Here is a 26,345-nt window from a genome sequence, read left to right on the forward strand (position 1 = left end):
ACTTTCCGCCCTGCCTGGTGGCTGTGGAGGAGCAACAGAGGGTCGACCCAATCTAGTTGGCGCGTTCTTGCTCTCCCTCGGCGCCGAAGACAGACAAATTATATCACGCATTCAAACACATGCACAATTGTACAGGGAATTAGTATACGTAAGTGTTCTAGACTGGCGGGGAGAGGGGAATAAACGGCAAAGATTGGGCTGCACCTTTTCTTTGCATGTGCACTGTCTCGTAACCCACATCCTTGCAGCGTATGTTCCAGAGAGCTAAACCCCTCGAAAAGATCAATGATGACGATGATCATAGGACTTGACCGAAGCTCGGGCCAAGGAGCGCCCAAAAAATCAGAATGCCAAATCGAATCGCCGAGCAGCCTCGGGGCAGGTGGCTGTAAAGTGGGCCGTGGCCCGATGGTTACCTTTGCATTGAGGTCCCAGTCCAGCTTGATTTGGTACTGATGTGCTCCGAAACATGCATACAGATCAACTGCGCGGTGGCTGGGACCCGGAAGCTCCGTCTCTTGTTTCGGTAGCTGTGCGGGCCGTCCCCCTATCCTTCAGTGCAATTGAATCGCCACGAGATGAATGAGGTCTCTAAGCGCCGCAGGTGGCAGATGACAGAGCTAGACATTGGCCCGTACAACACCGAGGGAGTGCGTGTGGCAGCATGTCGTGTGAAACCAGGCCTGCTGGCAGCCTAGCAGTGGAGACTGGAGAGGACGTTCTTCGGTGGTGAGCTGTGACCGAGCAAAAGTCCTGACGACGATCATCGGTTGATTGGAGCGGAGTCTTGTTGGGCTCCCAGGTGGTCCACCGGGAGGGCTCATGCGATCTCCGTCCTTGTGCTTGTACGCTACCATGAACCCACGAGCGTCCTCTCATCAGACAATTGAAATCATACAGTACTCAACCCTTGACCATCGTCTCTCGTGGCTTGCGCTGAGAGTGAGTCATGTTCTGTCGAGAGATATAATTGCAGTCTCAAGCACCCGGCGCATCCCCGGGAGCTCGGTCTGGAGAGCGTCTCCACTCGCCTCCAGCGCCCTGCCCATCGCCCATTGGCCCGTGGCAGCTCAGCGTCGTCGGTGGATCCTCCCCCGGCGATCGGCCCCCCGATTTTTCCGATTTGACCCGCGCGATCAGGGCCGTTGCCGGGGCAATGGTGGCTGGTTACCATGGAAGCTGACGGCGGGATCCGAACCCGATAAGCAGGCGGCTGATGAGAATGGAGTTCATGGACTGTCCGCCATTCACAGACTGGAATCCCCCAGGCAATTGAATTTGAATACAGCTGGAGCTGGAAAGAGGAGATCGGAGACAGTGAGGGGGAGAGATTAGCGAGGTGGCTGGCCAACCCTCTCTTTTCATGTGAGAATGGCTGGGATGAGGAGGAACCTGAGAGTGGTGGTGGACGGCTGGCGGACGCAGCGGGATCTCGTACTATTGTTGTTCCTTCGTTCACGGTTGGAGTGGGTGGATGGGTCAGGAACGAGGCCAACTTACCAAACTTCGGGCTCGTATTAACCACGGATAGCATTATCTGGACACGTTCACCCAGATCAGACAACATCAGTCCAGGATCTCCAGAAGTCTGGGCTATGCTGCGATGGTGGACGTGTACGATACACCCGACCAGCGTATGTACACCGAGCCACCGTTTCTTCAGTGAGAGACACCCAAAGACGCATCCCCGTCAAAAGTCCGCCCACATGAAACAATGGAGCCGACACGCCGACAGTACCAGTGGATGTCTCCCAGCCTGGCCGGATGGTGTGTGTAGCGTACCTACATGCGTGCAGGGGGAGCTGCATCATCCAGTTCACGATCGCTGGTGCCCGTCGGGGGCCTGCCCTGAACCTAAGAAGCGGTCAAGACGGACCAGGTTCGGGTCATTTTTGATTCTGTATAGATAACCACGGTTTTAAATACTCATTCCCAATGATGCGGCGAATGACCCACCTCCATTTCTTCTGCTCACCTCAATTCACGATCCCCAATATTGGAGACCGTTTGAAAACTCTATGGTGGTACATGACCTCGCGCTCCATCCGGGCGGCCGACCAGTTACCCACCCCCTTCTTGCAGTGTTCTCGGTCTCTCTGGTCCCTCTGGTCCCTCCCTCTTGCTTTCCCAGTCAGGTCATGGACCTCGGCGAGCCGAGCGGTCCTGACTGGGTCCGAATTCCCAATGAATCACTTCTCTGGTTTCCTCTGATTTCTTCTGCTCCCTAATTTCCCCTCCCATTGTGCCAGGGCGGACGGTAAACTTTGTAAAGTAAACAAACAAGGCGGCAAGGTGATGGACGTACACGCCCACCGCCAGCCCAGCCAGCCAACCGGGCAGGATCTCAGAGAGATAAATAAGACACCCTCCATGCCTGCCCCGGCCCACTCTCTTCTGCCTTTCTTCCTCTTCTTCCATTCCTCGAATCCTCCATCTTCCACGTCAATTCCCGTGCTACCCCAGCATTCCTCTCCATTTGGAACTTTATTCTGAGATCGCATCACGTTTTCGTTGCCTCTCCCACCCTTCTCTCTTCACCGAGAAAGACTTTCCCCCGTCAAGTCTTTTCTTGTCTACCTTTCGAGTTGTTTTTAACAGTTCGAAAGGCATTCGAGAAGAGACGCCGCAAAGTCAGTCAATCTGGACTTTGACGCCCGCGTCCCCATCCCCTTCAGTGTCTTCCCGTCGTCGTACCGGAGTGACGCTGTCTCTGAAACTACTCACACGAGAGTAGAGGGAGAAGTTCAACTCGATCACACTTCGCACGGCGAACGGGAAGATACTCGAGTCGCTGCCCCTCTCCCCGACCCTCGTGTCCAAGGAAAGGAAGAAGTCGATATCCGCATTCACCAGCGAGAGCATCACCATCCTCCTCCTCCCCAGCACTCGATCCCTCAGGTTCCTCACGACGAGTCGCCTCGCTACGAATCCGCTCCTCGTTACGAACCTTCTCACTACGAGTCCCACGAATCTCGCAACTACGGTGCCGAGGTTGAATTGACCCGTGAACGGTACGTCTCCAACCCTCATCACAGGCGGCAATGCCTGTGGTTTCTATTTCTGATCTTGTCTGCTATGTTTTCTGTGCGTTTTGCGTGCGTGTTCTTGGCCTTTTTTTTCATGTTTTCCCCCCATTGCCTTCTGTCACTACCCTGATATTTCCACGTCCGGAGAGGCACGGTTGGGCAACAAACTGCGATTCGCGGCGGCTCCGATCATTGCCTCGTCATAACCGCGGAAGCGTGTGCTTTTGGTCAAAACCCCAAACAATCACAATCGCGAGCGAATGGAGAGCTGGAAGAGCTGCCCATGGTGGGCTCCGGTGGAGCCTCGACTGGGCCACCGTGCAGCTGAACTGTCCCCTCTTGGTCTAGAGCAGTTTCTCCCTGGGCAACTCCGTTTCAGTGGAGCCCAGCCCCCCCCCAGCTCCGAATTACAGTTACCGTGTCACCCCATTACCAGGTCTCCACATGCCCCAAGGAGCGGTGACTGACACCCACACCCCGGTGTTCTTTTGTTTATATCTGTACCACATCCGCTTCGCTTGTGGTCTTGCTTTCCTTCCTCCTTCCCCCCATTTTCTGCTTTTCTTTTCCTGCTTTGACTTCTCATTGGACTGGATCCTCTTGCATGATCTTCTTATATCCACACCGATCCTAGAACTGACTCTTCTCTGCTTCTCTTCTTCCTTCCATTAGTTACCCCAACTATCGCGAATCCTCTGTCCGCTTCGAGGAACGCCCCCAGGTTTACGATCAAGTCGTCGAGGATCAACTCGACATCACTGAGAGAGAGTACCGTCGTCGGACCTCTCCCACTTACGAAGTCGACGTCTCTTACGACCGTCGCTACCAGGACCCGTCTACCGCGTCCCAGTACCAGCCTTCCTACCCCGTCGACGTTTCGTACGATCGCTCTTACCAGCCGCAGTCCGCATCCGCGTACCAAGGCCCTGAGTATTCTCGTCGTGAAGTAGAGGTCTACCGCCCTTCTTCCATCTCATCTCCCCCTTCCTCCTCTTACTCTGCTCCTCCCAAGACCTTCAAGGTCGAGAAAACTACCGTCCGTCAAGTCTCTCCCGCCTCCCGCACCAACCGCAAGATGGGTTACTACGACGACGAAGGTCACTACCACTCCTTCCGCCGTGGCGTGGAGCGTGCCGCGGACCGTGTCCTGCACCCCTTCCACCACCACGACCGCGAGGAGGTCGTCGCGACCGAGGGTGGCCCTGCTCGCTTCAGCGAGGGTGTCCGTGAGGATGTCCGCATTGTGGAGCCCCGCAACCGTGCCGTCCCCGGCGAGACTGTCCCCATCCCCTGCCACTTTGTTCGTGTTGGAGACATCCTCATCCTCCAGGGTCGTCCCTGCCAGGTGATTCGCATCACCGTCTCCCCCCAGACCGGTCAGCACCGCTACCTGGGTGTGGACCTGTTCACCCGTCAGCTCCACGAGGAGTCCAGCTTCGTCTCCAACCCCTCCCCCTCGGTGGTGGTCCAGACCATGCTCGGCCCCGTCTACAAGACCTACCGCATTCTCGACCTCCGTGATGACGGTAAGCTGGTGGCCATGACCGAGACTGGCGATGTCAAGCAAGGTCTGCCCGTGGTTTCCCAGGGCCAGGTCTTCAAGCGCATCCGTGAAGCCTTTGCTGACGGCCGTGGCTCCGTCCGTGCCCTTGTCATCAACGACGGTGGCCGTGAGCTCGTTGTCGACTTCAAGGTCATCCACGGTTCCCGTCTGTAAAAGAAAAAGGAATTGTCGCCTTTGTAGTAGACGTGAGACCTTGATGACCTTGTTTCCCCCGTGTGAAATCATGTTTGATGTTTGAAATTGTTTTCTTTTTTCTTTTGTTATTAATCTCCCATGTGTTGTGTGATGAAATCTGTCTGAATGTCTCATGGCCTCTGGTCATGACAATGATTGTCCGAAAATATGATGGCTCTATATGAAAAAAAGACCCCCGTGCGTCCTTTCTCTCTCTTTGAAATGTCGATACTGTACTCTAGCTGAAATGAGCCATTGACGCGTTACTCGCAATGAGAACACGTCAGCTCCCACTGGAGTTGTAAGTATCGTGTCAGCCTCACTCCGTAAATTTCCCCCTCGAGTTTTCCGTTCAATTGCACTCGAATGGGGTCCACCCAAGTGGAGCCGCTCGGGTGGAGAGCTGTCGGGAACCTCCAGGGCCAGAGTGAGGCAATTTTCGTCCTGGATATGTACCTCGTCCAGTGGCAGGTAGTCCTTGTACACCCAAGATGCCCAAAATGGGAACCCACTGTCGAAATTACAGACTGCAGCACTGCACATGGGGAAAAAAAGGACCCGTCACATAATTGTTGGAAGCAAGTACACTACGCGTGCTGAGGAATCATAAGCCGACGCCCGACAGCCCTGCACAATTGCCCTTGTATACTGTCGCGGTACTGTACAAGATTGTACAATACTTGTATGGTTGTATGTGTATAGTCCATACCATTCAGACAATACTCATCGTTGTTTACTCCACACGATTTCGGACTAGCTCGATCGCCCTGCCTTGCTTTTTTGTTTTTTGTCGGTCTGTTCTTCTTTTTTTTACCTTTTTTGACGCTTGTCTGATCTGAGTGAGAGTGACTTGGTCGTTTGTTTTCGTTTTCTCCTCTCTAGTCTTGTACGTTGATTTGTTGATCTGTCTATTTGTTTGTTTGTTTATTTGTTTATTTTGGTCTGTGTCTTTACTTTTTCCTTTCCCATTATGCTTCGTGTTCAGGTGGGCATGTGGTGTTGTTCAGCCGAGGTCTATCTATTTTTTTTTATTTTCAGCATGGACTTGCATTCGACATTAATAGGTCAATGGCTGAGTTCATAGAGGCGGTGTTTGACCGACCGATCTAGGCACGTACGATAAAAGATGATTATGTCTGATTGAACGTTCTAATCACACAGGCTACCCTGCCCGTCTATACGAGCCTTCCAGATAACCAGTAGAGTACTCGCCTCTTCTCGAGACTTGATTTGAATCTATCGTTGATGTTCATGAGAATGCATGATCTATTAGCCTCCATTCTCCCGTCCCATGTGGTAGTCGATCCATTGCGACCGGGCCGAAACAAGGCTGTTCCCGCCCTACATTCCATCTTATTCTTGTTCCCATTCCATCTCTTTTTCTTTTTTTTTTTCTCCCTAGTCCGGCGACAGGATGCCATGTGGGTGACACAATGTTCATCTCGGACGCAAAAACGTGGGTTGAACGGGCGGGCGGGAACCAAACTCCAGTCAGCTCAGTGCCCGGTGGTAGGGAGAGGTACCGCCTCAGGTACTGGGTGAAGTACAGTAGTGGTACATGTACTTTTTGAAAGGGGTTGCCATTTGGAGTATTGAGTTCTTCCATGTTGTCTGGGGAGTGTTATTTTTGTTACCTAGGGAGAGATGTCTTGTTTGCGAATAACCAGTATGGGCGTGTGCCTTGGAATTATGTGTATAATGGATCCATGAGGAGTGTTTTGGATGAGAGTTTTGGCGGGGGTAGGTAGAACCTAGAATATTGATAGTAGGTTGGGGAGAAGAGGAGTCGGAGGGGCGCTGGACTGGTGAGAATTGGCGGCAGATGATGTACCTGCCTGGTAGTTAAATATCAAGCCAAGGAATTATATAAGTAATTTGTTTTTTGGAATTGATCTCGGTGACCGATATTGATATGAATACCTAGAAACAGTATCTCTTCACATATAGATGGTCGTGAGGAGCGGTTTACTGCAGCAGTTTCAAAAGCACAAACATCCATACCAGGTAGGGATAAACATAGTGGTTGTCAATAACATTGAAGGTTGTCGAGGCCAAGGTCGATTGTACGTCAAATGCGCATGCAACAAATGATGCGATGCGTTCACATTCATTTTACACGAAGGACAAATAAGATAGTACAGTCATTAGGTTAGTCTAGTCTAACTGCCCGTTGAATGTCAAAGTGAAGTACCTGCGTGAATGCATGTAATAAGGTAACCTTATATGTTTTTGGTCAAGGGTCCACTTGCGGTGCGATTCCATCCATACATCAAGGTTGGTATTGGCTACCTTTTCTCGTAGGACAAAGCTGATTAGGAACTAGGTGAACGGTGCCATGACAATTTTATATACTGTGTCTTTCAGACCTTTGAACGTCGAGTAATGAAAGGGATTCATGTACACATTAGTGAGAAATTAGACCACTAGATATTTTTTTCAAACCAGCCCCCGCCCCTGTTCCAGCCCTCGAATCTTTGTGCTACTTCAATACCCTGGTTGACCGTCTACTCAATCATCCGCTACTTCAATCGGTCGATCCACACAGAGTAGCGCCTGATTCGGCCAAGATGTAGGCATATTTCGCCCGAAATACAGTCAGTATCCCAAATCAAGTCCAGCAATGGACTCAAAACACACCGTATTCAATCTCAGAACTATTCTGCAGGTCTGACGGGTGTACCCGCGAACAAAAGTCTGGATCTCGAGTCCCGTTCCCATTCATTTACAAGGATGCGAAGATACCCCCAGTCTCTAACAGAGTAGCATATGAATTGGTCTTACGCTGCGCTTCAATTGGATCTTTAATTCGCGGATCAAATCGGCTTGATCAAGTGGTATCGACTGGGTCCGGCTAGGTAAGCGCCGCGCAGAGTAATGTCGACTCGGGATATACATCCCGTTCTACCTATTTGGTCTTGAAAAGACCGACTTGATAAATACCTAGTAGGAGGTACCTATCTAGAAAGTAGGCACCTACATGTATGGTGTAAGAAAGTGACCGAGCGGGCACTGGAGCTTCTGAGACCATCCCCCCCGAAGCAGATCGATTAGGCAAACTGTCTAGGTACTCCTAGAGTTGTCACTAACCTGATTCAGATTTTACAACTCTACCATTTACCGATTGAGACATCTTGAAAGGTAGAGGTGGAAAAATGGAATACCCGTGGACAGTTGTCTGAGATGCAGATGATCATCAATTCTTCAGGTTTAAAAAGCACGCCAAATGAAAAGTATATCATAGACGCGCAACGAAGAAAGTATCCGTCCATACGTCAATTCAAAGAATTCAAAAAATTCCCCGGGAATACCGAACCCCCCAACGCCACTTGAACCAGAACAACACAGGAAGCAAAATCAAAGTCGGTCGGCAGAGATTTGAGCAACAGACAAATAGTCGACGATTCTTCAATCATATAGACAAAAAACAGCCAAAGACGTGATAGGAACATTCGAAAACACCTTCATATCCATGCATGGAAAAATAAAGTAATATCAGCAAAGCCGCAACGGTCAAAAGCCAAGATAGGACAACGATTGAAGTCTCCCGATTCGAAAGTGGAAGTTTGCAGAAACTGATCGGCTGCCGACAAAACGATCAGGCCTCCTGGAGGTATCCAACTGACAGCCACAACGACGCAGGATATTCTAAAGGCGAGAGAGAGAGACACAACAAGCGATGGTCAATCTCAAAGGTAAAATCCAAGAGTGCGACGACGATTTGTTTGCCGAAAATGAAGTGACGCGAAAGACGAAATCACGCAACAAGGGATGCGGGTGTCATAATGTACAGGTAGAGAGTGGCAAAACCAAGATACAGAGCCGGGCTGAGGAGGCGCGAGAGTAATATCAAAAACGACTGTCGATGACGAGAGAGCTGCAGATGGGCTCGTACAGTGGTGTAGAAATGGGGTATCTTATAAGGCGGTAACGGGGATCTTCAGGCGCAACCGGCTGAGGACAGAAGAGTAGTAGTGACGAATCGGCAATTGTAACTGCCCAGATATAGGGCCTCAAGGACTAAGGGAAATCACTGGCATTGCAGCAGGCACATATCAGCCGCTATCGCTCGCCGAATTTGCCATATTCCTGTTGCCACTTGAGAAGGTGTCGGGTGAGCACATCCATCATTTCAACACTCGTCAGATCTTTAAAATCCTTTTCATGTGACGAAGCCAACGAGGCACTGCCTTCGCCGTCGGTCATCGCTGTTAAGGATTCACCCCTTTCACTGAAGGTGGATGCCATAGCATTGTCAATTTGATCAACCATGTTCTTCAACAGTAACCCTTGAGTCCGGTCACCGTTGCCAGTGGGAGTCAGAGAATTCTCCCCGTTGACGGCCATCTCAACCTGCATGCGCGAAATGAACTCCAAGATGGCTGCCACGCGCCGTTTCATCTCATTCATCGTCGTGCGCTGCGGGTGCATGTGGCGGGCCTTGCTCGGTCGCCCTGTGTCTCCACTGCTAGCGTGTGCCCCATTGGTATAGCCAAGGCGAGGCGAGTCACTCGCGATATCGTGCGAGTGCCCTCGTCGAGGTGACTCGGTGCCGTTGCCATTCGTATCCCGGTCTTTCGTGTATTGGTTCCGCCCCACTCGACCGCCACGACGAGCTGGGGGACGACCCGACTTCCGTGTTGAGGGCCGCGCTGGTGTAACTTCCTGCGGAGTGGGCGTAATTGGGCTTGGCTGAGTCGGCTCAGGCTCGGGAGGTGGCGGTGCTGGCGCCGCAGTCTTCGTCGGAGACCCAATGTGCATCTCGGATTCTATAGCAGAGAGGAAAGACGTTAGCAACTTCGGTCCGAGCGAGCAAGGCCATTCGCGCCAGACGCAAATGCTTACCGTCTCCTTTACGTCGGGTGGCTCGTTCCTTCCGACGGGCGCCAGCCTCTTGTACTTCAGGCTCGCGCTCCTCGGGTTCTTTGGTGGGCTCTTTCTCCCGCTGATTGCGAGAGGCTGCGGTCTGACGCCGTGTGCCATTTGTGGGTTTTGGCTTCGACTCGTCGTCGGAGGGAGGCTGAGATAGAGGAGGGCTTTGCTTTGTAGCGACAGTCGGCGAAGGCGAAGTGGTTCGCGGGCGTTTGGAGCCACGCCTGTCTCTGAGAAGAAGCATGGTTAGCCGCTTCGGAAAGCTAACTGCGGGGGGAGAAGCACATTGGTGAGGAGAGGGACGAGCTTACGATTCGCTTTCGCTCCGACTCCGCTTGCTCAGTCGAGGGGCTGTTTCATCCTCATTACTTTTGGTCTCTTCCTTGCTCTCTTCGATGGCCCGCCGAATCAGCTCTTCCTCGTCATAGGCAGCATCACGGCTATTCATTGTGGACCGCCGTTTGGGATTCGAGGCGCCTTCGCTACCCCGAGACTTTGGGTCTCGGGACCGTCGGGATGTCTCACGAGAGGAGGCTCGGGAAGATGGCGCGGGTGACGACGCTGGGGCAACGGGAAGGTAGGTAGAAGACCGCTGTCTGGGGGACTGTTAGCAGTTGTTGGTAGAGTCGTGTGTGCAATAGGTGGTATGAGAGGAGAGGTGTCGACGGCTCTCCATGGTTCCTGGGGAAAAATTCTCTATCCCGATTCAAGACAAGCCAGTCCCGCGTGGTGATGGCAGGAGCGCGAACCGGGCGAGCAGGACCAGTGACAGCCACCGCTGGCACGACTCGAGCAATCATCGAAGGTGGATGGTGCACGGTGCAGGAGCATGGGACTGTAAATTTCCCGCAAAACTGGTCGGGACCAAAAGGATTTCATCAAAACTTACCCATTAGGCTCACCACGAATTCTGTGTAAATCCTTCCGACACTCCTCGCAAAAATACTCGTCGGGACTCTTCTCCTCGTCCATGATGCCCACACAGCCGCCATGCTGCCATACCTTGCATGAATCGCATTGGATGAACATGCTTCCAAGATCATCCGACAGAGGATCGGATGCATCTGTCGCCGACACACCCTCATCCTGTTTCACACCCATGCGACCGAGGGCGCCCCGACGGGACGGGGGTAGACCAGGATAATCTTGTTGACCACAAAGACATCGAGTTATCTCTTCCTCCTCCTCATCGTCGTCGACATCTTCCTCGTCATCTTCGCGGTGGTGTCATGAATATCGCTGCGAGTCCGCTGGCGTTGGCGCGTTTGCGGGAGATCGGCTCGTGAGCCAGTCTCACGGTCGTCGCTGGACTGCGAGCGATGACCAGAGGAACGACGGGGAGAGTTATTTTTGTGGTGGAATCGAGTACTTCGCTCACGAGGGTGAGAGTTGTTTGAGCTGGAAGAATTGGTGTGCTGGAGAAGAGCGGGCGATGGCTGGGTGGTGCGAGCCCGCGAAGACCGACGAGGCGACATGACGGCACAATCGATCTTCCAAGGATGACTGATTCTTGATGTCGTGGACGACAATTGTCACAGACCAGAAGTCCTGGTACGTGGTACCAGTAAGCGCGGGGGTGATTGAGACGTACGAAATTCCCAAGAGGCAGAATCGATCGTGACGAGCTCAGAACGCGCGAGTGGCAGAGCTTGGGGGGGGGGGGGGTTCAAATGGTGGGAGGGAAGATGGTAGGAGTCAAAATCGCAGTTGAAGTTGAAAAAGGAGTCACAGGGCTCGAGGAAGAGCCTAATGACTACATAGTACAAGGAAAGAGGACGGAGTTCTTTTGATCGACAGGCCGTTGCAGAGGGGAAGAGTGCGAGGCAGCGAGAGAGCACTTGAGTAGAAGAGAAAAGCGCCGGAACGGGACTGACTCCAAAAGATCCAATCGGCCGGTCTTCCCCTCTGGCGGCCGACAGCGGCCACAGGCGGAAAATTGAGCTTGCCATGGCCACGGTTGAATCCACTTTTTCGTGCCGCCATCCTGTGCCCACTCGGGCACAGGATGGCATGGTATAGATGGAAGCCTCGATATGTCTGCAAGACTTCCAGGTGCTGGGGAATTACTCACTGTCATCTTGACTGGTGGTTAGCCAGGCTGGAATGAGGAAAAGAGGGTGAACCTGGAAGGAGTGACGCCTCGTCCTTCAATGATGCAGCTGGGCGATAAAGTGTGGTGGGTCAGCTCTGCCAGTTGAATGCTGCGAAAGTCTCGGATTACCCGGTTGTCCAGAGGTGAACGCTATGCACCTTCGTATTCCCCGCTCTCAATCCCTCGACGCCTCTCGACGCGCCAAATCTTTTACCGCCTTTTGGGTCGTGTCACCCGCTGGTCATCACCACTTAACCTACGGCGTTGGCCCACGATTGATGTCTCGGGAGTTGGGACACGAACCTCACAAATGAAGGATTCCTTCGAAAAGAGGTTCAATACTGACATCCGACATGACTGAACTGACAAGTGCCAGGTAGGCAAGTCGGCCTCGCCCTGTGCCCGTCCCAGCATTCATAAGCACGCCGCCAGGCTGCTGGTGAATGCGATTTACCTTCGCTATTCTCGATCTCAACGGTCGCATTCAAGACGGGCATTGGTGGTTGCACCAGTCATCTAACATGGCATGATGATAGGTACCTCGTGATACTACGGACCATCTGCTTCAGATACAGGAACCGTCACTGTGAATCTCGAGTGGAAGGTGGGGTAGCTCCAACGGCCTCCGAATCGCAGGCCGGCGCCACGATGTCTTTGCCCTCTCCCACGGTCGCTGCACGTACGCTCTCCTCTATTCCAGCTCGTTGATGCTGCCGTCTCCACAATTTTTCCATTCTATGCTGTGATTGTTATCACAACGAGGCCATTGACCAATTGGCAAGTCCGAGCGCCTCGAGCAATGTGTCGGAAAAGGCCGCCGGGCTTTCTGTGTCTAAACCTACGGGCCCGGGCTCTTGGAAAAAGATCATCTGGTGCAAGATCGGGTTGGTATTCAAGTACGCAGGCAAATTGCGATCTCGTCAAGGAAAAGGAATGGTGGCAGGATCTCATAGGCCTCGTGGATGCGACGAGGCACGCCGCCTATTTGCCTGATACTCTGGCGAGCAGTGTCTTTGACATGGAATATTGCGCACCAGAGCCGCTTGCGAGTCTTGCTCGCTGGTCCCCTTGTTTGCGAACTGGCAATTGTTGCCCTCTCCCAGAACATGCGACATGAGCGGACTCGAGTGACTGGCTCGTCGTTCAATCTCATGCTCGGTGAATTGTAGAAATTTGGCCGATACCGCCAGTCAGAGTAACTCCATCCAAGTCTCCAATTGAAAACCCCATCTGCTTCGTTTTTCCTTGCATAATTAGACCGATCGGTTCCCCCAAGAGGATCCGGCTGTCCAGGACATAACCTTGCGGTTGCCCGCTTGGGTGCCCGACCTAATCGGGCTAGTGTCCCAGAGTCCCGAATTCCCGTGACTCGCTGGTCTTTCGCTTCACCAACTCAACCCCTCCGCATCGTCATTCGATCTCCTTTTGTTGCACGAAGCTTCTTAGCTCTCGAGAGCCGCTGGCAATACTTCTCGGTATAGGGCCTTTTCTGGTGTACCGAGCTTGCTTGTGATCGGCGCTTGATTCACAGCGTGGGTTTTGCCTTCAATCTGTACCCTACAGACCGGTCACATATCATCTGTGGATGTGCACGACCGAGGTAGCTTGTTTGGGGAAGAGGCATTTGCTTATCTCTTTCAGAACAAGCTATCGCGGTCGGGGTGTCTGCTCCGATCTCCAAATCTTCAAAATTTCAAAGTCCGGCTAACACCCGTGTCTTTCAAACTTTAGTTTACTCTCCGGGTTGGCCTTACTACAAGACCTCCCTGAGACTCGACGGTGTGACCTTCACGGAAGGGAAACGCGGCGGTTCCGCCGGAGGTGGCAAAGAAATACTGGTGATCAAGAACTAGTGGCAGCAAGCACCTGGTTCCACGGGCAACATCGTGGAAGGAGATTGCGAGCACGTGCATAATGACTGCTACATTGAGTATGTCTACTTTGGAGAGTTGCAGGTCCAGCTGACCGACGTCGAGCTTTGCGGACGACGACTCGGGGCTCCTGATCAGGATCCATGATGAGAATAAGGTTGCTGACGTGGTGTGTACACCTGTGTAGACGGGACGTTCAATTCCGCCCCTGACACACCCTCCCCCGTCTATCCTGATCGTCTAATCCGACCTCTTCCTCGACGTACCCTGCGTTCGCGGTTATCGACCGACGCAGCAGGCACTATCAACTACCCACCGACACCACCAGCGTCGCAGATTTTTTACGGCGTTGGGGACACCGAGGAAGTGGCCCCTCATGGGAAAGCCTACGCTCGTCAAAAAGCGATTGACCGACACGAACTCACTCCTGAGGCGGACACTCAGGATTTCGAGACCGCTGTCGAGCTGGAGAGTGGAGACGAGGACGGATCGGTTGTTGTCCGGCGCAGTGCTGGGTTTCGAAGATCGATGTCTGCAGGCGCGAGTCCTCGCCATGGGGACCTCTCAACCCAAGCCATGAACGAAGCGACCAAACAGAACCATATATCAGAAGAGGGGTCCGAGGGTTTACAAAAAGCGGTGGGGCCTGATGGCTATGATGCCTTTGAAAACACAAACAACAAGAAAAAAAGAAAAATACCGACGCCAGGGAATATGGGGGGTCATCACTCTGCGCTCTCACCGGAATTCGCCAGCATGGGTATTGCTAGCTCAGCATCTTCTTCTCCACCCCCGGCTAACGACGGGCTGGCCACTGGCACTTATTATGGAAGTGGAAATCCTGCTTCACCCGTTAGCAGCGGAATTTCTGGGTCTGGTCGTGGTCGTCTGGGACGAAGCTCAACTCGTATGAGCACGGGACGGAATCCACTCTCTGCGAACGCCCAGAATGCATGGATGACCAGCAATCCACGGGCACCAAGTCGACGGGATGGGTTGCTGTCCTCTCCTGTATCACCAGGTGCGCTCCTCTTGTGTTCAGGCTGCTCTGTCTTTTTTTTGCTCTCTCCCTCTCTCTTTCTTCGCGTTTTGCTTGCTGACTCGACTCAAGGTGACTCTTCAGATCAAGGCATCATATCTACGGCGATCGCCAACGCAGCGTCTCTCTCCCCTCCACCTCACGGCCCAACCAATATCAGCCTGCTAGACCAAGAAAACACGACCCCGACCAAAACACAGTTCACTTTCACCTGCGAGTCAGACTCTTCAAAGGGAATGGCTATGCAGCGAAACTCGTATTCCAGCTCATACCGCTCGCCCACCTCCCCTCTTGCTTCAACCACCCACAATCCGCGAGGCCTATCCGCGCAAGGGAGCCAGATGAACCCTGATATGTCTATTCCCATGAACCCGCAGGCCCATCATGGTGGCCAGCCGACTCCTGCGCAAGGAGACCAAGTTTCTGTCGGACGTAAGAAAAAGCGATCTCCTGGAAGTGTCTATGCGTTGGCAGCTCGGCAGCGCAAAATCCAACAACAATATACCAACATCCATCACCCGCCTCGCTTGGAAGACATCTGGATCTGCGAATTTTGCGAGTATGAGAGCATCTTTGGACATCCACCGGAGGCTCTCATCCGCCAGTACGAGATCAAAGATCGCAAAGAGCGAAAACGATTGGCGGAGAAGAAGCGCCTCCTCGAAAAGGCGAAGATGAAAGGCCGAAAAACCAAGAAGCCCCCCAAAAACTCGAAGAATGCCACCTATCACCCTGGGTATCAACCAGGCTACGATCGTGGTTCTGTGGACCACTCCTCCGCTGCCGGGTCTGGTCATCCGGATGACGACTATACAGGCCACGAATATGACGATGACCAGGGCTCTATTCCGGGGCCCGATCCTGCATCACCGTCCGAGATCAAACCTCCGCTGCCTTTGACAGCTCATCCAGCCCAAAATGGCTCTTCCGGCGGAGTCGCCAAGGCTGCAGCAGATGTGGGAGCTCGTCGCCCGGCGTAGCTGGATGTCAATTGGGGAGGGGATCTGTTGCGTGATGTAGATAGAGAGATCTGCATTGTGTAGAGTGATGGCCTCCGACGCGGACCGGTCTTTGTGTTTGAGTCCTTCTGTTTTTAGACCTCGGAGTCCATGTATTTGCTGGATAACCTTCCGAGCAAACCAAGGATTAGGATGACCTCGCCTCGGACAGCTTCTCCGAGAACTTGTTTCTGGACACTCCTCGCTCTTGCAGGCATTTTTGGTTTCACGAACGACCTTCTATTTGCATGGAGATGAATTTGTGCCGACAGGGTTGTACTGATGTAATTGTAATGATTATTATCGCCGTGTGAGACATAGCGGATGTCATGAATTTGAAATGGATTCAAAAAGTGAATTGAGCCTAAAGTAGCCAAAGATGCTCGCAAGGGTTTTCACCTGCTAGTCGTTGACGTTTGTTGACTTCAAACTGAGGGAGCCGGGCACCAGCCTTCATTTGTTTCGAGATTGGCCTTGTTGGACAACACCTTTACCCCTCGACTTTGTGTGACTTTCTGAGAGCCTCCGACTGGAGTTTTCGCGCTTCATCGACATGGACGGCCGTGGACATTTTTTTATTTTTAGTGGGCACGCAAGATGCTCGCCAGTCACCGATCATCAACACGTGCAAGGGAAATGGAAAACCATCCAGACTACGCCGTTCATCGTCAGTGGATCCCGTCCATATTAATAGAATTGTTTCTTTGATTGGACAAGAGCTCTTATGAACAAACTAAGCTGAAACCGCGACAGTCACTTTGTCCATTTGGCGCGCGCGAACCGAGGTCTTAGCGCCGATCTGTCCAGGGTTCCTTCCACTCAAACGGCCCACTGGGGCTCTGCCAAGCGATTCACTTTGTCAATCAAAGAATGTCAGATGCTCAGGTCATGAAGAATGAGATGCAGTGTATTCTCCTGAGAGCGTTTCATGTTTCTTTGACAGGTCCCTGTTGTGTGGAGGAGCGGGCTGGCTCCGTAGCCGACGTGGTGGAGTCTGCGACGCCGGATGGCCAGCACCTGGGCCAGAGAGAGCATGAGGAAAAAGACAAACAGGAGATTTGTGTTTGTCCCTGGACCGAGAGGACCGTGTTTTGTTGAAGAGATTGGGGAAGTGGAAGGGAAAGATGTATAAAGTCTTGCCGATTTCCCAAATGTCAGTGGATGAAACAAACATCATCTTGAACGACTTTCCTTTTTCTTCCTTTTACATTGTCAACCCACTTTTCTTTTCTCGCGTCTACTTCTATTCCATCACATTTCAGGACATTCGATATTGAATTTCAAGCTAATCTTGATCTGTTCTCGTCGACTATCTTCTTTTGTTGAACAGACTTCCGTCTCTCTTTCTCTCTCTCTCTCTCTCCCTTCCAAAAGGGTTTACCGATCATTTCTTACTGAGGATTCCCTTGGAACCTCCCATAAGACTTTCTGATTCTCATCTCGACACGAGTGTCCGAGACGTCTCAAATCTTCATATTTTTTTCCTTCTCTGATCCTCCTGGTTTCCTCCCTGCGCTGGTCGCAACTGCATCTCTTGTCGGAAACAAAAGCCATCCCCATATTTTTACTTTTACTTTCTTTCCTCATCACACCCACTATCCGCCCTCGACGCATCTCCTTTTATTCTCAAGTTTAAAGAGAACGCTAAAACAACAAATCCACGAGTTCCATTCCCAGCCCTCGACAAAATGTCCTTCCTTGTCGTTCCCCTCCTCAAATTCGGCGTCTCCAAGGCCAAAAAACACCACGACGCCAAGAAACAAGCCAAACAAGGCGAGCAATTCCAACAATCCGGCAATGCCTTCTCCTACGGACCTGATGCACCCATCCACATGGCCAACTACCCATCCAACGTCGGTCCTGGCGCCGACCTCCACTTCCCACCTCCAGCCAAGGACTCCACAAGCACAAGAACCAAGATCATGGGCATGTTCATGTCCGCCGTACGATTCCTGCAGCTCGTCTTTGGATTGACCGTTCTCGGCCTATATGGTCGAGATGTGCATCATGACCACGAGAATGGGGAGAAAGCACGCGCCAGGTGGGTGTTTGCTTTGATCACGGCGTTTCTGGCCACGCTTACGGCGGGTATCAGTTTGGGACTGCCCTTTCTGATGAGTCGGATGAGATCGTCTTCTTTATCTTCTGCTAGGGCCAGAAGCACCACGTTGATACTTCCTCGATTTGTGTGGGAGTTTGTCCTGTGTGTTTTGTGGTTGACGCTGTTTGGCATCTTTGGGAAAATGTACATTGGGGTTTATCCTGTTACCCAGCATTCCTCGGGCAAGCAAGTGCCTGATGGGGAGAGTACAAGCAGCTCGTCGGTGGTGATTTCACCGCTAGGTGATGCTGCGAAGATCAACCGCATGCGTCATGCAGTCTGGATTGACTTGGTGAATCTCTTAATGTGGGTGGGGACTGCGGCGTTTGTGTTGCTGCGCTGGTTGAAGAGTCGACGGGTCGAAAGCGGGGATGAGGCCATGGATGCTGAGAAGGCTGATCAGTTTTGATGGATCAGTTGCTTTTCTTTTGGTTGTACATCTAGTGATATGGCTGGAAGATTTGGCACACGATCCTTGTGCGGTGGGATGGAAGTCAATGGACAGAGAAAGGCTGGAGTTTTGGTTTGCAAGACTGCTGAGCAGATTCGATAGACGGAGTTGATGCGCGATGTCGCGGCCGTTTTTTTTTTCTTTTTTCTTCTTCTTTTCTTTTTATCTTCTACTTAGAGTCGGGCATGGAGATCAGCATAAGCCAAGGTCAGAACTTCCCATTGGAATGATCAACATAATTCAATCGCAAATCTTAGTCTGTGTGGCCATTTCAGAAATTCCACCGTAGTATGAAAACACTAAATGCAAAAGAAAAGAAAAGAAAAAGAAAAAGGTCTAATTATCCATCCTTGTACCTTCGACAGGCGGGAGAACCTTACATTAATTCCCAACACGCAGGCCTCGCAAACATGTTCTACCTAACTTTCTGCCGCCAGCTGCTCCAAAACGCACAATAACTCATCTCCACATCGAGGTAAATGCGCAGCAGCCATCTATTATCAGAACAGATAAGGATTAAAATATGTCTTTCCCCTCCTCCCTAAGTTATCACCAGTGTACCTACCACTAGTGCTAGATATACCTGTTCGCTGTACATGGGTATATACCCTAGAGTTCACAGCACTAACTCCAGGTACAAGGCAGTACTTAGTAGGTACTACTACCTAGTACTAATAACTCCAATGACGATAAACTCCCAAACCACAAAAATCGGGACGGCCCGAACTCGGGCCGAAGTGGACGCTGGTGGACTTGTTCCAGACACGGAAGAAGCGAAACTCCACAACCATAGTCCGGTCTGGTGTGTTTTATAGTTTCTTCCAATACAATCCAGCCTGTGGAACCAAGTGCAACGGGACATAACTGAGAGCTTACGCTGGTGATGGTCATCAGGGTTAGGAGGGTGATGTGATTACCCAGAGACTCCTGACTTTACGGAATCTTCACGCTGGGCGAATGGAGGTGATTTTAACCAGGCGAGATCTAGGGTGTCGAGTTTGTTTTGATACTGTTTTTTCAGGGCTTTCGAAAGAATAGAGCTTTCGGTATCTTTCTTTTTCTTTTTTTTTTTGCTTCTCGCTGGAGATGGATGGGGAATTTGCGAAATGGCAGTACCTTTGGTAGGTGTCTTGCTGAGATTTTCGCTTTTGAAGGAAATAGATGGATCTTGTAGAAAGGAGCTTGCAGAAGAGGGTATCTACCGGGGAAAAATTGAATATTCGGATTCATGTTTTGATTTTTACAGATGCGCTGTATATTGCTTGCTAGCATTGTACCGTGTATTTCCTGCTTCTTGCCAGCGGGGTCGGTCTGATTTTCTTGCCAAAGGGGGCACTGGCGCCTTTCCCCAATTGGTGGATGAGAGACATTTTCACAAATGATTGCCCTGCATGGTATTTGACAGGCGGTCACAAGCCCCCTACTCCTCCCCGCCCTGTGTCAGTTTGTAGAGGATGAGATTACTTTTGTTTCTTCTCAGTCGATAGCTTGTTGGACCCCCCGACCTAGGAAGCAGACGTCTATTGTCGAGACCGAAACTGTCAGGTGCGGCAAAAACAGAGACAAAGAGGGAGAGAAGAATTATAGCGCTCGTGCTACGTCTCCATCTTAAGTCAAGGTGTATCCGCCGTCAACGCGAAGATCCGCGCCCGTAATATACTTGGAGGCGTCACTGAGCAGGAATGTCACCGCACCCATGAGGTCCTCGGGGGTTCCCATTTTACCGGCAGGGATCAGGGAAATCCATTTGTCGCGGAGTTGAGGGTTCTCATCGAGAATCTTGCGGGTACTAAATAGATTGTCAGCACACTGTCTCCATGATCATCTTTTGTCCTCGCCTGAACGCCTGGCTTTTTTTCCATCCAGTGTCTCGATATACTCACAGGGCAGTCAGCATGTAGCCAGGGCTGATACAGTTCACTCGAATATCTTGGGCCGCCCACTCCACGGCCAGCGAGGCCGCCAGGTGACGCACCGCTGCCTTGGCGGCGTTGTACGGAGCCTGGGGCTGGGGCACATTGACAATAGAGCCGGACATGGAGCCGATCATGACAATACTCCCCGGTGCTTTGCGTTCCATGAGGTGCTTGGCCACACCCGTTGCAAACAGATATGTGCCATCGACATTGACCCCCCAGAGTTTCTTCATGCGGTCGAATGGGTAGCTGATGGCGTCAAAGTTCTCGGTAAAGCCGGCGGATGTGACGAGGTTGTCAATGCGGTTATGTTTGGCCAAGACCTCAGCCAGAGCTTCCTGAACGGAATCAGGGTTGGAGACATCGGCGTAGTGAGCCGTCACATTGGGCATTCTTTCGAGTAGATCATGAATTAGTCTCTCGAGAAGGAGGGGGGGGGGGAGTTCAAACCCCATACGTGATGGGATGGATTCATTCAGACTCACTGTTCAAGCCCTGGATTCTCCTTGCGAAATTGCTCAATGAGCTTCCCAGCTTGTTCTTCCGCCTCGGCCTCTATATAATCCAATTAGCGAGTTTCACAAAACGATTCGAGACATTGAAATTTGCAAGAAATGGCCCGTCTCAAACTCGGGTACATAGCATGATGGTTTGGAATCCCCCCAAAGCAACTCATTTTTGCAGCTGTGACCACAACGATCCACCATGTCTCGCTCTATCAACTTTGAATTCAGACTTACTATTCAAATCAACAATGGCCAAATCCGACCCGGACGCCACCAAGCCCTGACCCATCACCAACCCCAGCCCTCGTGCACCCCCGGTCACCAAGCTGACCTTGTTCTCCAGGGAGAACTGCGCCAAGTGCGCTTGAAGTGCATGCCTCCACGACCCTGCACGACGGGCTGCGCCGGCATCTCGCTGTCGGGAGGGTATTCAATTTGAACGCTCTCATCAGTCCGGGCGAATTTACCCTGATGCTCGGGGGAGCTTGCTCGGAGCAGAGGATCATTTTGGGGATCATCGGACTTGTTGTTGGGACGCGCCGTGGAGGAGGAGAAAGGTCGGAATGAAGATGAGAGTACTCCAGGGCGGGCGGTGTTCAGCGCCTGCGTGGCGGAGCGGGCGACCGCGCGGTTGAACATGGTCGTCAACTGGCTCGATGGATGGGAGGTTGAGGCAAAAAGAGAGTAGGAGGAGAGAAAAGAAAGGATCTGGAGGGAGAACTGTAGATTGGGAGCAATTGAGCAGATGTGGGAGGATGACGAAGATCGTCTCAATGGGCACCGCAAGAAGTGAGGTATGCGTCAGATGACGGGTGGGGATGGGTAGGGTCCAGCGTGGACAACAGGGAGGCGATGCGAGGGGATTGAATGAACCGTCTTATCCACGAAAGAATGGGGGAACTGGTCCAGAAATAGTCGAGGGTGAAAAATGTCTGCAGTTGATCACCGGGGAAAGAGAGAAGAGAGACGAGGAAGGCGAGGGCATGTGTCTTAAAAAAAGAAACATGATATCGATGGCCGTGACCGGGTCGATCTACTGGAGGTTTTGACTTCCATCGGAGGCCGATTGACTCGTTCCAATTGCCCGGGAGCTCGAGCTTCTCGAAGTGGCGTTGGACTCGAGACCGGGATTCAGGCTCGGAGGCCGCATGCTGCCATCCACTCGCTCACGATTGGTAGACACGATCGCGACTGGGGCCTCTGGGGGAAAAGAAAAAGTGTACAATTCGCCTCTGAGGATGAAGGGATCTTCGCTGCTCCGCGGTCAGGACTTGATTCGAGAGAGTACACGAGTACCCGTTGGAGGAAAAGAGAAGCACGGATCACTGTGGCAGTCAAGTGTACCGGTAATGACACTGCCCAGTAAGGTCACCGATGGACTGGATGCGATGTCAATTGTTCACTGCTGTTTGCTTGGCTTGACGGTCGTCAATTCGTTCTCAGGTGCCGATGTACTGTAGAACGACCGTACCTTTGTACCTTCCACTGCAAGTACGATGTGCTGAGTACTTTACTGTTGTTGATCCAAAGACGTGGGGCGACTGAGACGAGTGGATCGGGCGGAATTGAGTTGCTGATGACTTGCTACCCTGGACGCAAGGTACTTCCAGTCCCGAGCAGGTACTTGGACGACTCTGTGCACCCAAGACACCGCCATCTCTTCATTCACCTTCGTATCCCATCGTGATCATCCATTTCCAAGGAGATGACGATAGATTCATCTCCATACGAGGTACATGGTCTCACTTCATATAGTATACCTCATGTGGTTACTATGAGCAGCATGCGCAGAAGCATGCTACTACTCATAGTACAAGGGGTAAGACTCGAGTCGCTATCACTTGATGATCCAAGTGCTCCTCCGGGTCCCCAATACCGCGAACTCGTTGCCTCCATCGCGATGAATGTCAGCTGGACATGGGCGGATACTGCGGACCCAGTGGGTTTCGTTACTGAGCTCTGATGGGTCCGGGTCCAGACCCCCCGGACCCGCATCCCCCCGCCTCCGACCGGCGCGTCCAGGCCTGAATCACTCCTGGTTGATCACGGGACTACGCCAGGAAAATCGATGCTGGTCCAGCTGACCTGCCCATCTAGATACCTCGATTCTTTCGGTGAGCTCGGTCTCTTTGACACTAGGCTGCTGGGTGCTTCTGCGCGGGATGCGGTGCATGTCTATCGCATCAATTTTCTTTTTTTTTCTCTCTCTTGGTATCCTGCAGTAACAACTGGCATCTTGCCACCGTGGAGGGTACTTACCGTACGCCCAGTGCCCAGTGCCCACATTGCGGGAGTCATCCCTTTTTCAAACCCGGAATGGGGCCATTCAAAAAAGATGACAGGTTTCCTGCTTCTGCGAGGATCACCGTGTATCCCGTCCGCCACCACGAGGCCTTGACGACCGCTGTCTGTGGCCGAATGACAATGCAGGGCACCATGCCCTGCACAGCAATGCATAAGGACTGACTTGCCATGCAACGGCTGAGGTGCCTGGTACCCTGGCCCGCGGCAACGGTTGCCGCGGGGCTTGCGAGAAGTTTACTGATAATTTATGCACCTGTCAACTCCTAGTTTGCGATTTTCCTGGAGTCAGATACTCGCATTATAGAGCTCAGCCTCTCTCTTTCTGATTCAAGGGATGATCGAGAAGAGACTTTTTGAATGATCAAGTGGAGTCCAAGACATCCCTTCTGTGGAGAAGCGTGGAACCCTGCAGAGAGGCCATTCACAACCTCTAACAGCGAGGCTCATCGTCTGGCAGACTCTCTCAAAAGATAATCAAGCATCTCAGATCAGAGGTTGCATTACTTGAGAAAAACGTCTAAAGAACCCTAATATTCTGGGAGCAAACTGACAGGGCGTATGGTGGATGACTCGATAAACTCGGGGTTAAAATCAAAACGGTATATATTCATGCTCACAAATACAAGAATGCTCCGACCATAAAAACTCCAACTTATTTCTTTCAGTCCCAGCGAAAAGTTTTCAGCACATGAGATAATCTACTGCGACTCGGCTTCATCGGCAAACTCAACCAGAGGCGTTCCGCTCTTGCATTGGTCCTACAGGTCAAAACCATATTAGTAAATACGCCAAGAACGGTCCCGCAAGGTCATGAGAGGCCAAGGGGATAAAGAACAATCAAATCAAATCAAAAAAGGATCGAGTCGAAATAGACTTACACCTTGTTGATGAACCACGCGAGCAATAGTCCCACGTTGTGGGCTTCGAATCACAGTCTCCATCTTCATACTCTCAATCACCACCAACGGTTGGTCCTTCTCGACCACATCTCCGGCCTGCACTTCAACCCGCAGCACCTTGCAAGGCATCGGTGCCAGGACGCTGTTGGCCACATCCTTGAGACCCAGGGCCTTTTCCATCCACTTGGCCCGTGGTACGCCCAGACGATACTGCTTCCCGCGTTGAAACGCGATCACCATGTCCATCTCCGCGTCTTGGACGACCGTCGTGTCCAGTCGTGTGTGTCCGAAGAATGAAGTCACCACGCGAGAGGTCGGATCCATGCTGCTCGTGACTTGGGAGAACACTTGAGATCCGACCTCGAGGTTGAACGTCTGATCCCCTGTTTGCTGGACGCGGACATCGAAGGTGGTCACTTCAGCATCCGGACCACTGGCCGAGGTAAACGACAGCTGCCTCTGCTGGTAATTGGGGGCGAATCCCACGGTCGTGCCGGCAAGACCCGCAGAGGGGGCCGCGCGCGCGCTCAACATGTCACGGTGCAGGCAGGCCAATGCGACCTGGGCGAGAACTTCATCCTCGATGACCTTGGGGGCGAAGAGTTCCTCGCGGTGCTTCTCAATGTAGCCAGTCTCGACGGCGCCGGCAATGAAGTCTGGGCTGCGGCAGACCGTCTTCAGAAACTCGATATTAGTGACAGGTCCGGCCACCTCGTACTGTTCCAGTGCGGTGGCCAGCTTGCGCAGGGCTTCCTCACGGGTTTCGCCCCGGACAATCAGCTTGGAGATCATGGGATCATAATGGGCCGACACATCATCGCCCTCGACGAAGCCGGCATCGATACGCACGTCCTTGCTAGTGGCGGGAGTCCGCACGTGGAGCAATCGACCAGAGTCGGGAATGAATCCCATGTCGGGGTTCTCAGCATAGATGCGAGCTTCAATGGCGTGACCGCTCAGCGCAATGTTCCGTTCCACTTCCTCTTGAGTCATCGGCAGAGGAGCCCCTTCGGCCACCATGATCTGCCAGTGAACCAGGTCCTGACCGGTGACCATCTCGGTCACGGGGTGCTCGACCTGCAGACGGGTGTTCATCTCCATAAAGTAGAAATCACCAGAGTCGTTATCAAAGATAAACTCCACGGTACCAGCACCCTCGTATCCGACTGCAAGCGCAGCCGCGCGAGCTTTGTCCCACAGATCCTTTCGTGTGGCATCCGGAAGATGAGGGGCAGGGGATTCCTCCAGGATCTTCTGGTGCCGGCGCTGAATACTGCAGTCTCGTTCGCCCAAAGCGACGGAGTTGCCGTGCTTGTCCGCAAACACTTGCACCTCAATGTGGCGCGGTGTGGTGATGTACTTCTCCACCAGAACGTGGTCATCTCCGAACGAGTTCATCGCCTCCGACTTTGCCGATTGCAATTGTGCCTGGAACTCCGATTTGGAGTGCGCAATACGCATGCCCTTTCCGCCACCTCCCTTGATAGCCTTGATCAGCACCGGGTATGTGATCTTATCGGCTTCGGCCTCGAGGAAAGCGGGATCTTGGTTCTGGCCGTGGTAACCGGGAACGCAGGGCACACCCGCGGCAAGCATGATCTCCTTGGATCGACTGCACATTGTTAGAGGATTCTGCGTTGGTCGCTCACGACAATAGACTTTCAAACAAACCTCTTGTCACCCATATCTTCAATTGCCTTCCATGGAGGCCCAATAAACACGATGCCGGCCTCGGTACATTTCCGCGCAAATGCGGAGTTCTCACTTAACTAGAGACCAATGCAGGTCAGCTCCACATGTCAAATTCGTAAAAAGTATTCATCACGGTAAATTGTCTCCCGGGGGGAGCTTTAGAGACACAATTCCGGGCACTCACAAATCCATACCCAGGGTGAATACCGCGACACCCCTCCTTCTTCGCGATTTCAATGATGCGATCACCATCCAGGTAAGCTGATACCGAGCCTAAATTGAAAGCAAACGGCGTACTCAACGCATGCTGTGCTCGGCTATCGGGATCAGTGTAAAGAGTCGTAACGCGAATTCCATGCTCCGCGGCGGTCCGCCCAACGCGACTTGAACCCCCCAGAAAGTCAGCATTAGCATTTTCCAAAGCGCATCACGAACGACCTGACCAGCACCGGAAATTGCTTTTTATTTTCTCTAGAATCACAAGAAAACTCACAGTGCAATCTCGCCACGATTAGCAATCAAAATTGAGTCAAGGGTCTTGCTGCCCTGTGACGTGCTTGCAACCGAGGATGCAGCTCTTGTGCTCCTCCGAGCGGCGGTCGGCGCGAGGCGGGGAGTAATGCGGAGAAGGGATGAGAGCGTCATGGCGCACCAATTCTAAGCAGCGTGGAGATGATGGCGAAGCTGCTATATGGGAGAGGTCCAGATATTAATTGGAGGTCTTTCAGACTAGGTTCATGATCAGATTTAGAATAAAGCAGTGGGGGGTTTAGAGCAGGGAGAAAATGAGAGAAAGTGAGAGGAAGTGGAAGTGAATTTGCTACCATCTTCGTGATGCAGTTG

The 26,345-nt window shown here is 52.2% G+C and overlaps 7 protein-coding genes across 7 annotated transcripts; 4 read left to right on the forward strand and 3 right to left on the reverse strand.

The window, feature by feature from the left end:
• Positions 1-578: 578 nt before the first annotated feature.
• Positions 579-4,743, forward strand: POX_a00222 (uncharacterized protein; the record flags this gene model as incomplete). The annotated part of the gene is made up of 6 exons (XM_050109168.1): positions 579-650; positions 901-1,238; positions 1,289-1,466; positions 1,532-1,662; positions 2,607-3,011; positions 3,699-4,743. The coding sequence occupies 6 exons, from the start codon at positions 579-581 to the stop codon at positions 4,741-4,743; spliced, it is 2,169 nt and encodes a 722-aa protein (XP_049972936.1).
• A 4,080-nt stretch (positions 4,744-8,823) lies between these two features.
• POX_a00223 (uncharacterized protein) lies at positions 8,824-11,108 on the reverse strand (the record flags this gene model as incomplete). The annotated part of the gene is made up of 5 exons (XM_050109169.1): positions 8,824-9,530; positions 9,607-9,863; positions 9,945-10,229; positions 10,523-10,847; positions 10,931-11,108. 5 exons carry the CDS (start codon positions 11,106-11,108, stop codon positions 8,824-8,826), a joined length of 1,752 nt encoding a protein of 583 aa, XP_049972937.1.
• Positions 11,109-13,639: 2,531 nt separating this feature from the next.
• On the forward strand, positions 13,640-15,615 carry POX_a00224 (uncharacterized protein; the record flags this gene model as incomplete). The annotated part of the gene is made up of 3 exons (XM_050109170.1): positions 13,640-13,655; positions 13,784-14,617; positions 14,708-15,615. The coding sequence occupies 3 exons, from the start codon at positions 13,640-13,642 to the stop codon at positions 15,613-15,615; spliced, it is 1,758 nt and encodes a 585-aa protein (XP_049972938.1).
• An 888-nt stretch (positions 15,616-16,503) lies between these two features.
• On the forward strand, positions 16,504-16,731 carry POX_a00225 (uncharacterized protein; the record flags this gene model as incomplete). The annotated part of the gene is made up of 1 exon (XM_050109171.1): positions 16,504-16,731. One exon carries the CDS (start codon positions 16,504-16,506, stop codon positions 16,729-16,731), a length of 228 nt encoding a protein of 75 aa, XP_049972939.1.
• Positions 16,732-17,321: 590 nt separating this feature from the next.
• POX_a00226 (uncharacterized protein) lies at positions 17,322-18,143 on the forward strand (the record flags this gene model as incomplete). Its single annotated transcript, XM_050109172.1, has 1 exon — positions 17,322-18,143. One exon carries the CDS (start codon positions 17,322-17,324, stop codon positions 18,141-18,143), a length of 822 nt encoding a protein of 273 aa, XP_049972940.1.
• A 1,650-nt stretch (positions 18,144-19,793) lies between these two features.
• POX_a00227 (uncharacterized protein) lies at positions 19,794-21,246 on the reverse strand (the record flags this gene model as incomplete). Its single annotated transcript, XM_050109173.1, has 5 exons — positions 19,794-19,974; positions 20,069-20,494; positions 20,587-20,656; positions 20,842-20,956; positions 21,004-21,246. The coding sequence occupies 5 exons, from the start codon at positions 21,244-21,246 to the stop codon at positions 19,794-19,796; spliced, it is 1,035 nt and encodes a 344-aa protein (XP_049972941.1).
• Positions 21,247-23,609: 2,363 nt separating this feature from the next.
• POX_a00228 (Methylcrotonoyl-CoA carboxylase subunit alpha) lies at positions 23,610-26,147 on the reverse strand (the record flags this gene model as incomplete). Its single annotated transcript, XM_050109174.1, has 5 exons — positions 23,610-23,669; positions 23,790-25,422; positions 25,482-25,579; positions 25,687-25,885; positions 25,996-26,147. 5 exons carry the CDS (start codon positions 26,145-26,147, stop codon positions 23,610-23,612), a joined length of 2,142 nt encoding a protein of 713 aa, XP_049972942.1.
• Between the last annotated feature and the right edge of the window lie 198 nt (positions 26,148-26,345).

This window comes from Penicillium oxalicum, chromosome I (genome assembly GCF_001723175.1).
Source record: "Penicillium oxalicum strain HP7-1 chromosome I, whole genome shotgun sequence".
Lineage (NCBI taxonomy): Eukaryota > Fungi > Ascomycota > Eurotiomycetes > Eurotiales > Aspergillaceae > Penicillium > Penicillium oxalicum.